An 11786-nucleotide genomic window follows, 5' to 3' on the forward strand; every position below is an offset into this window, starting at 1 on the left:
AGATTTGCCTTAGTAAGCTTTACAATGAACCCCCTTTCTAGTACAACTATTAAGGATTTGTAGGGTATTACACTTACCCTCCCTTAGGACTTCAACTTTGGAATGCCCCATTTTCATACTAGGTGTTAGACTCCTAGACAAGTTGATCGGAAAGTGACACGACTGTGGCATGGGTGTTAGCGTATTACTCTGCTATAGGCTTTAACGGGTGCGGAAGCAACATGCACTGATGCACAAGTTGGAACTTGACAATGAGAGTGTTGTCACGGGCAACAAGACTATTGCTAGGTTGAGGTGTGTGAGCTTACACCAAGGCACAAAGGAAAATGGGCAGGTGACTTCCAAGGTCTTAGAATAAGGCAAGGCAACTTGACAAACGAAATAGGCTCACAGTGGCGCAATAGCATGGCATTGGCACCCGAACATCGACGTACATCAAGGCACAGTGCATTAGTTCTAAGGCATGGCAAACGACTGATAACTAATACAAGCTAAGGTAGTCAACACTTGTGCTACGCAAACATTGACATGAGCATGGGCCATGGCAGATGAGCATGTGCATAAGTTTGAGCCTAATAGCCCGTTTGACCAATTTTTTTGGCAAAAAGTGTTTTTTGCCGAAAATTGAGGTGTTTGGACAAACTTTTAGAAGGAAAAAAGTGCTTTTGAGGAGAAACAAAAGCAATTTTGAGAAGTAGAAAAATGTAGCTTCTCTCCGAAAACACTTTTCTGAGAAGCACTTTTGAAAAAAATATACTTAGAAACAGTTTTCAAAAGCCTGGCCAAACATTAATTACTGCTTAAAAGTGCTTTTCAAATTAATTAGCCAAACACAAAACCGATTCTCACCAAAAGTACTTTTGTAAAAAGCACTTTTTAAAATAAGTAGATTTTAGAAGCTGGTCAAAAAGGGTGCAGAAATGCACTTAGATGCATTGTTGACTACTAGATTAGGCCCTTGGCATATACATGGTAACGAGCGTTAGTATGCCAAACACATTGGCAGTTACTAGACATAAACTGTGGACATGACAAGCAATCGTGCGGTTAACCTTATCCAGATCAGTTTCAGGGCTATGTTTTAGGCTAAAATATTTGAATAACAATTTACACACAAAGTGTTATTGGGAAAAAAATCATTTACATAAAGAAAATAACAATAATGGTTGTAGCAGGAGTAGAGTTTTAGGTTTAGTGAAATTGGTCGTAGGTATGGAAGAAAATTTTTAAAAAAATACGTGAATGAAAAGAAAGAAGAAAAAATAGTAAAAATCATTAATTTATTATATTTCTAATATGGTGTTGACATGACATGCACACGTGGAACACCTAATACCGTAAAAATGGTGTTATGCTTTATAAGGTGGTTTTGAATTTACTTTGGACAAAAATAAAAAGTATTAGGACATCTATGAAGGTTAAGTGTGAAATTAATATTTTCGCATCCCATAAAAAAATTGCCTAAGTTTAGTGGTTATCTACGAAATTGGCCAAAATAATAAAAATACAATAAACTAAATTGCACATGTAAGGACCAGATTCACGAGGGGCAGGCAACCAGATCATGTAAGTAGATCTACACATGCGGAACGTGTCTACATATAACTGGATCTACAAAAAATTGAAGTCAAACACGAGAGTTACTGCCCTCCCTCGTTCTATCACTACAAGGTGAAGGTTCCTCCAACAATTATTGCCTATCTACTCTCTCGCTGCTTCTGCTTTGACCTCAATCTCACTTCTCTGTGTGCGGGATTTCAATTCTGAGGTATCAGATCTTTGCAATTCAGATTTACTTCTGTCTATTTGCATCAATCTCCCACAATGCCGTCACTCTTCGGAGGTCCGATGACTACTTTTGAGGATTCTGAGAAGGAAAGCGAGTATGGCTATGTCAGAAAGGTATTCTCTTTTTCCCTAGATCTGTAATTGTTTTTTGACTTTGAGATCTAATTTATTCTGTTTAATCGGATGGAAACTGGATATGATTGGATCGGTTTGACTTCACTTACCCGGACGATTCATTAAGCCCTAACCTTTTCTATTTGTATTGAGCTTTTCTTTAGATTACTCTTTGTGTAGAAGCTTTTAGTGTGGATCGTCGGTCAAGCAGCTGGCAACTAAAAGCAACTAAACTTACCCGTGATAATAAAGATGAAAAATAAAAATTAACCATCTTGCGACTTTGATTTGATTGTTGCTGTTCTCATTGATCAGTCCAGGGGTGGAATTAGAGTGTAATATATGGGTTCGGCCGAACCCATTAGCTTTGACCTATACCATGTATATGTGTTAAGAAATCCACAAAATATGAACACATATTAAATTCCAAACCCAATTATTAGCACTTGAGGTTGCTTTCCTAGAATCCCGAACCTATAAAGTTCAATCATGTGTTAGTCACTGATTATAATATCTGCTTTTGCCTTAGCTTGTATGCAGATACTTGGTCTTTTCACTGCTTGATTTGTTGATTAATTATTAAGTTCAAATTCAAACCTTCTATTATGAGTGTATTTACCTTCTGATGGGTACAACTAAGATGATTATACTTATCTTTGTTGGTTTGACTCTGATCTATTCACCTAGCACTGGTTAAGTCTACTCTCCCACTCCACTACGAAAGGGGCTATTGGTAGAACTTATGAGGTTGTCATTCATCTTCCGTAACAGGTGTCTGGACCAGTGGTTGTTGCTGATGGAATGGCGGGGGCTGCCATGTATGAACTAGTTCGTGTCGGACATGACAATCTCATTGGTGAAATTATTAGGCTCGAAGGAGATTCTGCTACAATTCAGGGTATATTGCTCTTGAATTTCTTACTTCCTTGCTTTTGCCTGTTCCTAAGCTATTTGCAAAAAGGAGATATTGACCAGCTTTTAAAGTATCGTACTTCACATGATTCAAACTAAAAGCAAGATTTGTTTGTTAAATTGCCTTTCTTGCAGTCTATGAAGAAACAGCTGGTCTGATGGTGAATGATCCTGTGCTACGTACACGCAAGGTCAAAAGAAATTCTTTCTTTGAGCTTCAATTGTTTTCCTTTAACTGTCAATTAAAATTTCAAAATTCCAAGATCTTCATGTTCTGTTTCAAATAACAGCCCCTGTCAGTAGAGCTGGGTCCTGGAATATTGGGAAACATCTTCGATGGTATTCAGGTTATCATCTGACAATGTCCTTTTCATTTTTTAAATGAATTCTTAATCCAAGCGTTGTGAAATCAGAGCCATTAGCGTCAATCAATAGAAAGCTGCTACATGATTTTTATATGTTTTCTCCCTCAATAATGCAGAGGCCTCTGAAGACAATTGCAAAAAGGTCTGGTGATGTCTACATCCCTCGAGGTGTATCTGTTCCGGCCTTGGACAAGGATATACTATGGGAATTTCAGCCTAAGAAAATAGGTATAATTGTAGCCTTTTACTATATGACATTTTGGACCTTGAACTTAGAAAAATATTGATGACTCTGCTCATTATCAATATCATGGTGCCAGGTGAGGGAGATCTCTTAACAGGTGGAGATTTGTATGCTGTAAGTGAACTTAACTTCTTTTAACTAAATTTGTGATAACCTTTTCCAAAGCCCTATTCCAGTATCATTGTTATCTGAGTATATACGTGAATTTTCTTTTGGCAGACTGTCTTTGAGAACACCTTAATGGAACATCGTGTTGCTCTTCCTCCTGATGCCATGGGAAAGATTACTTACATTGCTCCAGCTGGTCACTACTCTTTGAATGTATGTTAACAATTTATGCTTTAAATATCAGTACACATTTGGTGTTACTGTTATTGTTGGCTCATTAAGCTTCTATTTGAGGTCCACCCATTTTTCTACTATTGTAGTGCATAGTGGTCTGAAGTAATTTTTTTATAAAGCTATGGTTCGACTGTCTAAGAGCTGGTCCAACTTGAATCATTTTGATGGCAATTAGGCACCTCCCTGAGCGTGTGAAATTATGCCACCAATTGGCCTGTACTTACTGTTTGGAAAGGAAAATAGAAAATCTACTCCATTTCCGGAACAGCAAACCTAGATTGCAGTTTAGATGGCTCCAGTAGTAATGCCTTTTCCTTTATTTTTTCCCATTTTAAAGCTTGGTAGCAAGTGTATGACTTGCTCAATGTACTATTCATGTTACATTGTTTTAATGGTTAAGATTTATAGCTTGTAAGAACATGTAGTTAAGATGTATATTCCTTTGTTAAAAAGAACGTTATATAATTTTTATCAAAGAACGAAAGACGATAAGATTGCCGTAGGACCATCTTTTTCTGTATCAGAGATCAAATAAGGAAAAGATAAGATATTGCAAGCAATGCATTGACTATTATATCAGGGGACTTCATTGTTTTCTCTTCCCCCCTATGCTTGCAGGATACTGTTCTTGAGCTTGAGTTTCAAGGCGTCAAAAAGCAAGTGACTATGCTTCAGGTCAATAACACTGTAGTTACATGGGTTCCATAGATTGGCTTTTGCTTTGTTTGTATCACAGTTTCAGCAGTGGATACTGACACTAACTTGTTCCCATCTCTTTAGACTTGGCCTGTGCGTACTCCTAGGCCTGTTGCATCAAAGTTAGCTGCTGATACTCCTCTTCTTACTGGACAGGTAAATCTTGCTTAGATATTAGGCCTCTTTTGGGGTTTCATGTGAGAATTTTAGACATCTGTGCTTTAACTTCTCTATTTCGTGTCCCTTAAAAGAAAACTGCTCTATTTCATGTCAGCGTGTTCTGGATGCCCTGTTCCCCTCAGTGCTTGGTGGTACCTGTGCCATACCTGGTGCTTTTGGCTGTGGGAAGACAGTGATTAGTCAAGCTCTTTCCAAGGCGAGTCTCATATTTATTCACATTGGATTACCTACTTAATTCCAGTTTCCAAAAATTAGAACTGATCCTTAGGAAGCTTATTCAAGTTATTGTTTCGTTTTAATAATGAATGCAGTACTCTAACTCGGACACTGTCGTGTATGTTGGTTGTGGAGAAAGAGGAAACGAAATGGCAGAGGTATGGAGTTTTTCCACTCTATTTGCGAGCTCTTTCTTATTATATTGAGTCACATAGCAGAAGACCCTTAATTTCAGGTACTTATGGATTTCCCTCAATTGACAATGACACTGCCTGATGGGCGTGAAGAGTCTGTCATGAAACGTACCACACTTGTGGCTAATACTTCAAACATGCCTGTGGCTGCTCGTGAGGCCTCTATCTATACAGGTCGGTACTTGCTTCACTCTCTAATATTCCTACTATGTCAATATTCCTTGGAGAAGGTCCTTGATTCTGCCATTTACAATTGGTCTTATCTCATCGTGTAATTTTCCTGTATTATGATATATGCTTGCTGTAAAATGTCTTTCCTCTCTTGCTCTTGATAAAAAGAATGACTAAATGTCCAGTAGAATAAGTGTAATTGCTTAGCTTTAGAATTCTAGCTAACATAATTGCTCCGGCACCTGTTTATTATACCAAATAAAAGAGTGTTCCTCTTTTTGTTCTTTGTATGTTCATGTTCATGTAGATGTTTTCTGCTGAGTGCTGCTTCCTACGCTTCCGATATAAAGTGTCATCTTATATTCCGTTGATGCCTTTTCTTCTCTAAAAAAAGCAAGCTCTTCTTCATACACCAATGCAGTTCTTCAGCTTGTGTCTTTATGATTTTCAGGTATTACTATAGCAGAATACTTCAGAGACATGGGTTACAATGTCAGTATGATGGCAGATTCGACATCTCGTTGGGCAGAAGCTTTACGTGAAATCTCAGGTCGATTGGTGAGTATGCCGTTCCTTCCATTGCAACAAGTCTGATAACTTCTTCGTTTCTTTAAGGCCAGTTTAGAAAGCCACCAGGTAATTGGAATTGGTGTAATTACTAGGGTAGTAATTACACAACCTAGTAATTACACAGTTGTGTAATTAAAAAGACCTGTTTGTTTGTTATAGTGTAATTACAAGTTTACTGTTTGGTTGCACAAGTGTAATTACACAATTAGATTAAATTTTAAATAAAGTAATTATCAAAACTTAAAAGTTAATATAATAAATAAATGCTTGTAAATTTATATAAGTATAAATGATATTATATTTGGTATTTAAGATGTATATTTTTTCGTGAATATACATTAATTAGTAATCATATGCTTAAAATAAAATTTCAAAAAAAATTATATATTTTCCAAATTAATAATATTTAGTTTAGATACTTACAAAAACTAAAAACATACGTTTTGTAAGAACATCATAGAATTCATGTTTGATAAAATAAATTAATATTTATAAATATAATGTCATAACATTATTTAAATGTTTGACAAAAATAATCTATCAATTCTAACTAAAGACATGAACAATATGCAATGTGAGCCAATACTACTAAAACAAGTAAATTGAAACTATGAATATAAGACAATTTCAAAATTCTAAAAAAAAAAGTTTAACATATGTCAAATTCCAGCATAATAATAGTAAGTTCCACTACAGTTTAAGATTAGGAAACATAATAAGTTTATAACCACATTCAACAACGAAATTCCACTTTAATTGCATCACTCATTATATGCCAAGTTTGTTAATGACTCATTATTTCTAATACTAGGAGGTGTAGTTTCAAAATAGAATAATAAAATAAATAAAATATACAATTATATGGAATCACAAGAAGTAAAGATAGAGAAATAAAAAATAAATAATGTACAAAGAAAATATATTTAAAAATTTGAAAAGAAATTTAAAAGTAAAAATAAAATTAAAAAATTAAAATAATAGAAATAAAAAGTTATAAAGAAAATAAATTAAAATAAAAACAAAAGGAAAGAAACTAAAAAGCAACCTTGTAATTACATAGTATAGTTACCACCAATTCTCACCTCTCCCTTGAGAATTGGAGAGTGTAATTACACCCCTCCTATTACGCCCAATTCCATGTTGACCAAGTAATTACTTGGCTAAACAAACATGCCAAATTGTATAATTACACCCAATTACACCCAAATCCATTTCCAAGGTGGCTTTCCAAACATGCTCTTAGTTGCAACAGCTAAAATATTCTCCTATTCTCGGCAACTGATGCTTTAAGGTTTCTTTTATCATTTTTTCGCATTGTCAGTACTTGACTCGTTATATTGCCCACCCCATGCACAGACAGACATTGTAAACTAAAATCTGTGTGAAATCCAAATCTCAGTAAAATCATTGTGGCAAGCAGAACTGATTTTGTTTTATATTCAAAATGAAACGGATTTGACTGGACATTAGTGAAAATGTACCATTAATGCAGTCGTAAAGAGGTTACTGGTATGTGATTGCGGACTTGCAGTTAGTATTGCGGTGTTCAAAGTAATTTTGGACTTTCTTTTAGTCATTAATTTTTACTCCTATCTTGCGTGAGATTCAGATAACTTTGCTCCTAGAGTAAGTGAAGGGATTTACTTTTATTTTCTTCTTCTAAGCGCGTATTTTCGACTTGAAGGTTAGCGGTTAGAGCAGGCTAGAGAGATTTAAGTATAAAGATCTATCCTTCCAACAAAGTATATAAATTTTCTTATTATTTTCAAAAAGAAAAATCTTTATACTTTATTGGAAGGAACTTTGTGGCATCTCCTTTTCCTTTTCTCCTTCTCAATTTCTTTTCGGTAAGTTCGGTGGCCATGCCCTGGCCTTTGTCTCATTACTTTTTTTCCAACTTCCTAGACTTTTTTTCCTTTTGAAAGTGGCAGCTTGGAGTATCTGTGTAGCTTCTCTATATCATGCATTTTAACCTTAGTCGGTTATATAGAGAAGGAAACTCTTTTTCTTTTTATTTTCATTGGGGTGCTCTATTCACCCTTTTTAAATTTCTAAGCATATATGCTTACTAACATGTAAGTTGCTGCCCCATTAAGAGTCCAGTTTCAACCATTGGGGCAACTTGTGGGGGCGTGCTATGGATCAAAACCTTCAATAGAGTAAACGAGACTTCCCCAATGTGGAGAGAAGTTGTTTTCTTGGTGTCTTCATGTATGTTGATACAATATGCACCTTTCAGGCTGAGATGCCTGCAGACAGTGGATATCCTGCTTATTTGGCAGCACGTTTGGCTTCTTTCTATGAGCGTGCTGGTAAAGTTAAGTGTCTTGGTGGACCAGAGAGAACTGGTAGTGTGACGATTGTTGGTGCTGTTTCTCCTCCAGGAGGAGATTTCTCAGATCCTGTTACATCTGCAACCCTCGGTATTGTTCAGGCAAGTAAAAACACAATCGTCATTACTGGAAGTTTTGGTTCCTGCCTCTGCCAGCTTCTCTAAAGGATTTTTCTTTTGCAGGTCTTCTGGGGTCTGGATAAGAAATTGGCTCAAAGGAAACACTTTCCCTCTGTAAATTGGCTTATTTCCTATTCGAAATACTCTGGGGTATGTTGTTGGTGTTGTTGTTGCTGTTTGTGCTCATTGGCGATAAACTGCTTCTCATTGACTTGACATTTTTTTTATATCCAGGCACTAGAGTCCTTTTATGAGAAGTTTGATGCTGATTTTATTGACATAAGGACAAAAGCCCGTGAGGTGCTGCAGAGGGAGGATGACCTAAATGAAATTGTTCAAGTATGTGGTTTTTTGCTTTCTTTGGAGCTGTATGTGATATTGCCACCCGATTTAATTTACTTGGGAGAAGGGGATGGTGGGGTCGATGTAGCACTACCTTTAGGCTTGTTTTTGTTTTAAGGAGCTTTTTCACTTGTATTTGGTCTGACTATTGCTGATATGGACACAGAAACATCCATTGGTCAAATAACTATTTGCCAGCCTTTGCTCTCTGTCTTCCTTGTTCATATTCCTTGAAGAACAGACTTAAAAGTCATGTTGTGAGGGAGGCAATTCATATTTCATGTTGTGAGGGAGGCAATTCATACTTAGATGGATTGTGTTGGGTGGAAAAGAAATTGGTTACATTGGGTAGAATGACACAGCTGGGTGAATTTTGGTCCCTGACATATAGCTATGTTAATTCCACTCTACAATCTTCTCCCGCCAAAAAAAAAGACAGAGAAAATAAGTAATCCACGCGTAAACCCAAGAACCAACTTACACTTGTAGGAGGGTATTAGAGAAAGGGATTCAAAAGTAAGAACATTCAACAAAGATGCAGCACTACTAAACACGGCATTGTAATATTACTCTAGAACTCATTGTTTACCTTCTGGTTCCTTCAATCAATCAATTCCTAGTATATCCCACTGAAATTGATTAGGTATCTGGTTTCCAAGGTTGGTCCGCGACTCTTTATCATATTTATTACTACTGAAATATATATTCAAGTTATTAAGATATTTGTTTTAGCTCTATAAGAGAATTACTGGCATTCAATTCTGACATATTACTACCTAAAAACTAAGAAACTACACATCCATCCTAAATTGGGTGATCTTGCCTTCTGCAGCTTGTCGGAAAGGATGCTTTAGCTGAAACAGATAAGATTACCTTGGAAACTGCAAAGCTTTTAAGGGAGGACTACCTTGCACAAAATGCTTTTACACCGTAAGTTATAGAAATAAACTGTGATACCTTATTCTGGAAGGAATTAGGATTGGCATGGTCTCACTTTTTTGTCTTATGACAGATATGATAAGTTCTGCCCTTTCTACAAATCTGTTTGGATGTTGCGCAACATTATCCACTTCTATAACTTGGCTAACCAGGTAATGATAGTCTTGGCATTCAATGCATCAGGATTTTCCTTCTCTATTTCCTTCGGAGTGCATTTTTTTTATTTTCTGCAGATGCATTTCAATTCTTTATACTGATGACTCATGTTATTTTATGCAATTACATCTCCTTTTGTCATATTTAGCAAGATTCTAAGGTAGCTTTTTGGACAATTGTCATTAGACCAGTAACCAGAGAAACTTGAACCTTGGGATTTCCTTGTAACATCTTCTGTTATCATCTTTGGACAGGCTGTTGAACGAGGAGCTGGTATGGACGGACAGAAAATTACTTACACTCTGATTAAGCACCGTTTAGGAGATTTATTCTACCGTTTGGTGTAAGTTACTGCCTAGACATGGACTTTGTTCTGCTATATCTATCATCATATTACAGATGCAGTTGCGCTCCATGCTGACAGTCCAATACTTGGCCTGTACTTTCCCTATTTTTCCTGCTTTTTACACTTCCATTTCACACAGGTCCCAAAAGTTCGAGGATCCAGCAGAAGGCGAAGACGTTCTGGTGGGCAAGTTTAAGAAGCTTCATGATGATTTGACTGCTGGTTTCCGCAGCCTTGAGGATGAGACTCGATAATTGTTATTTGCTGAAACGTGCAATTTTTGGAGGAATCGACCGAATTCGTGAGCAGAAAATAATTCTGTAGTCTTCTACAATGTAAGAACACATCAAGTGAGTTGTGTGCAGTCTTCCGTAATGCACGTCTGGATCCCTGAAATCTGGAGAAATCATGGTGGAAAAATGCGTGTTTGCTCAGTCTTTTATGTGGTTGCTGTATCTCTATTTATCCAGTAGCATGGCGAATGACAGGGTCATTAGGTGTATTTATCTTGAGTTTTGATTTTATCATCAGATTTGAAGAATAAAGTTTGTGATTGAGAATTTATACCTAAGCGATATCACTTGGGTACAATGTTTGTTCTTTAATTTATTGAACTTATGTGCAATAATTAATAATAAGGTCTCGAGGCACCTCTCTTGAAATTGCTGGTCTCCATTTGTTTTATGTTTTTTCAGTGTATAGTTGGTTTTCTCAACATCTCAATTAGACAGTGGAAGGACAACAATTACGATAAGTCAAGAATTATTGTGTTAAATTTGAATTTACAACGTTTATCAAAGCTTAGGATCTAAGGACATCGAATAGTGGTCACAAGTAGTTTAGAGTTTAGACTATGCATTTTAGTTCTATTACCAGCTAAGTAGCTCTATAGAATCATCATATTTAACCGGTGGCGGAGGTAAGAATTTCATGCCGTTGATTCCCTTCGGCAAACATGGCTTTGCCACTGGATGTAACTGAACCACTCGAATATATAATATTAATCATCATCATATCATATCAGAGTGCGAAGGCTTTTAGTGGAAGTTATTTTACTAAAATCTCCTTCAAATATTGATCGACCATTTTACCCTTTTATTACACATTTATACAATTTGTTATTATTGTACAAATATGTAAATATACGTAATAAATTCTTGTGTGGACTAACATTCAATTGTAAGTTAGAGGTATTGTAATTTTACTGAATAAATATATTTTTTTTTGTCATTGTGGTGTTATACCTTTAGTCTCATTCAATATTTTCTTGTATTTATTTCTTTTATTGTTATCTTCCGAGACTACGAGATTCAAATTTTGGTATGTAATTGTGAGTACTTGATTGAGTAAAGCGAAATATTTAATTAGTGAGTGCAAGTTAGATTTTATTATAATTTTATTTTCATTTCTACTTCTAAGGAAGTATTTATAAATCTGAACAAACAATCCTACGTTTGAACATTTGGGGCGAAGATAAATATATAGTCATTATGCTTTGATTGCAGGTTTTGTTGAAATATATATTTCTTTAGATTTTTTCTAATTTTGTTAAGACTATTTACATGTGTTTATTAAATTTAGAGCAGGAATTCATCAACATAATCATACATTTGAGGTTATATTACCTTACTTAGCTTCAAACACTTCTTGCTAAATGAAAAATACATCACTCCATTGTTATGAATTTTGTTTAATGAATAAAATTTAAAAGGTAAAATTGACATTTTTTGTTAGTTGCAGCATTTCCTATTTTATAACT

General features: G+C 35.6%; 1 protein-coding gene across 2 annotated transcripts; it reads left to right on the forward strand.

The window, feature by feature from the left end:
- The first annotated feature begins 1544 nt into the window (after window positions 1-1544).
- On the forward strand, window positions 1545-10689 carry LOC107809443 (V-type proton ATPase catalytic subunit A). 2 transcript variants are annotated; one of them, XM_016634079.2, is made up of 20 exons: window positions 1545-1902; window positions 2674-2800; window positions 2950-3005; window positions 3105-3161; window positions 3296-3407; window positions 3500-3537; window positions 3643-3744; window positions 4384-4440; window positions 4546-4617; window positions 4736-4837; window positions 4953-5015; window positions 5093-5225; window positions 5674-5780; window positions 8032-8226; window positions 8308-8394; window positions 8479-8583; window positions 9419-9516; window positions 9599-9677; window positions 9936-10024; window positions 10167-10689. In XM_016634079.2, the coding sequence occupies exons 1-20, from the start codon at window positions 1825-1827 to the stop codon at window positions 10279-10281; spliced, it is 1872 nt and encodes a 623-aa protein (XP_016489565.1). In that variant the 5' UTR covers window positions 1545-1824; the 3' UTR covers window positions 10282-10689. The 2 variants fall into 2 exon arrangements, with proteins under 2 accessions (XP_016489565.1, XP_075097067.1); XM_075240966.1 differs by having other exon boundaries at window positions 1666-1902; window positions 2674-2836; window positions 2921-3005.
- Window positions 10690-11786: the final 1097 nt, after the last annotated feature.

Source organism: Nicotiana tabacum, chromosome 20, assembly GCF_000715075.1.
Source record: "Nicotiana tabacum cultivar K326 chromosome 20, ASM71507v2, whole genome shotgun sequence".
Taxonomy (NCBI): domain Eukaryota; kingdom Viridiplantae; phylum Streptophyta; class Magnoliopsida; order Solanales; family Solanaceae; genus Nicotiana; species Nicotiana tabacum.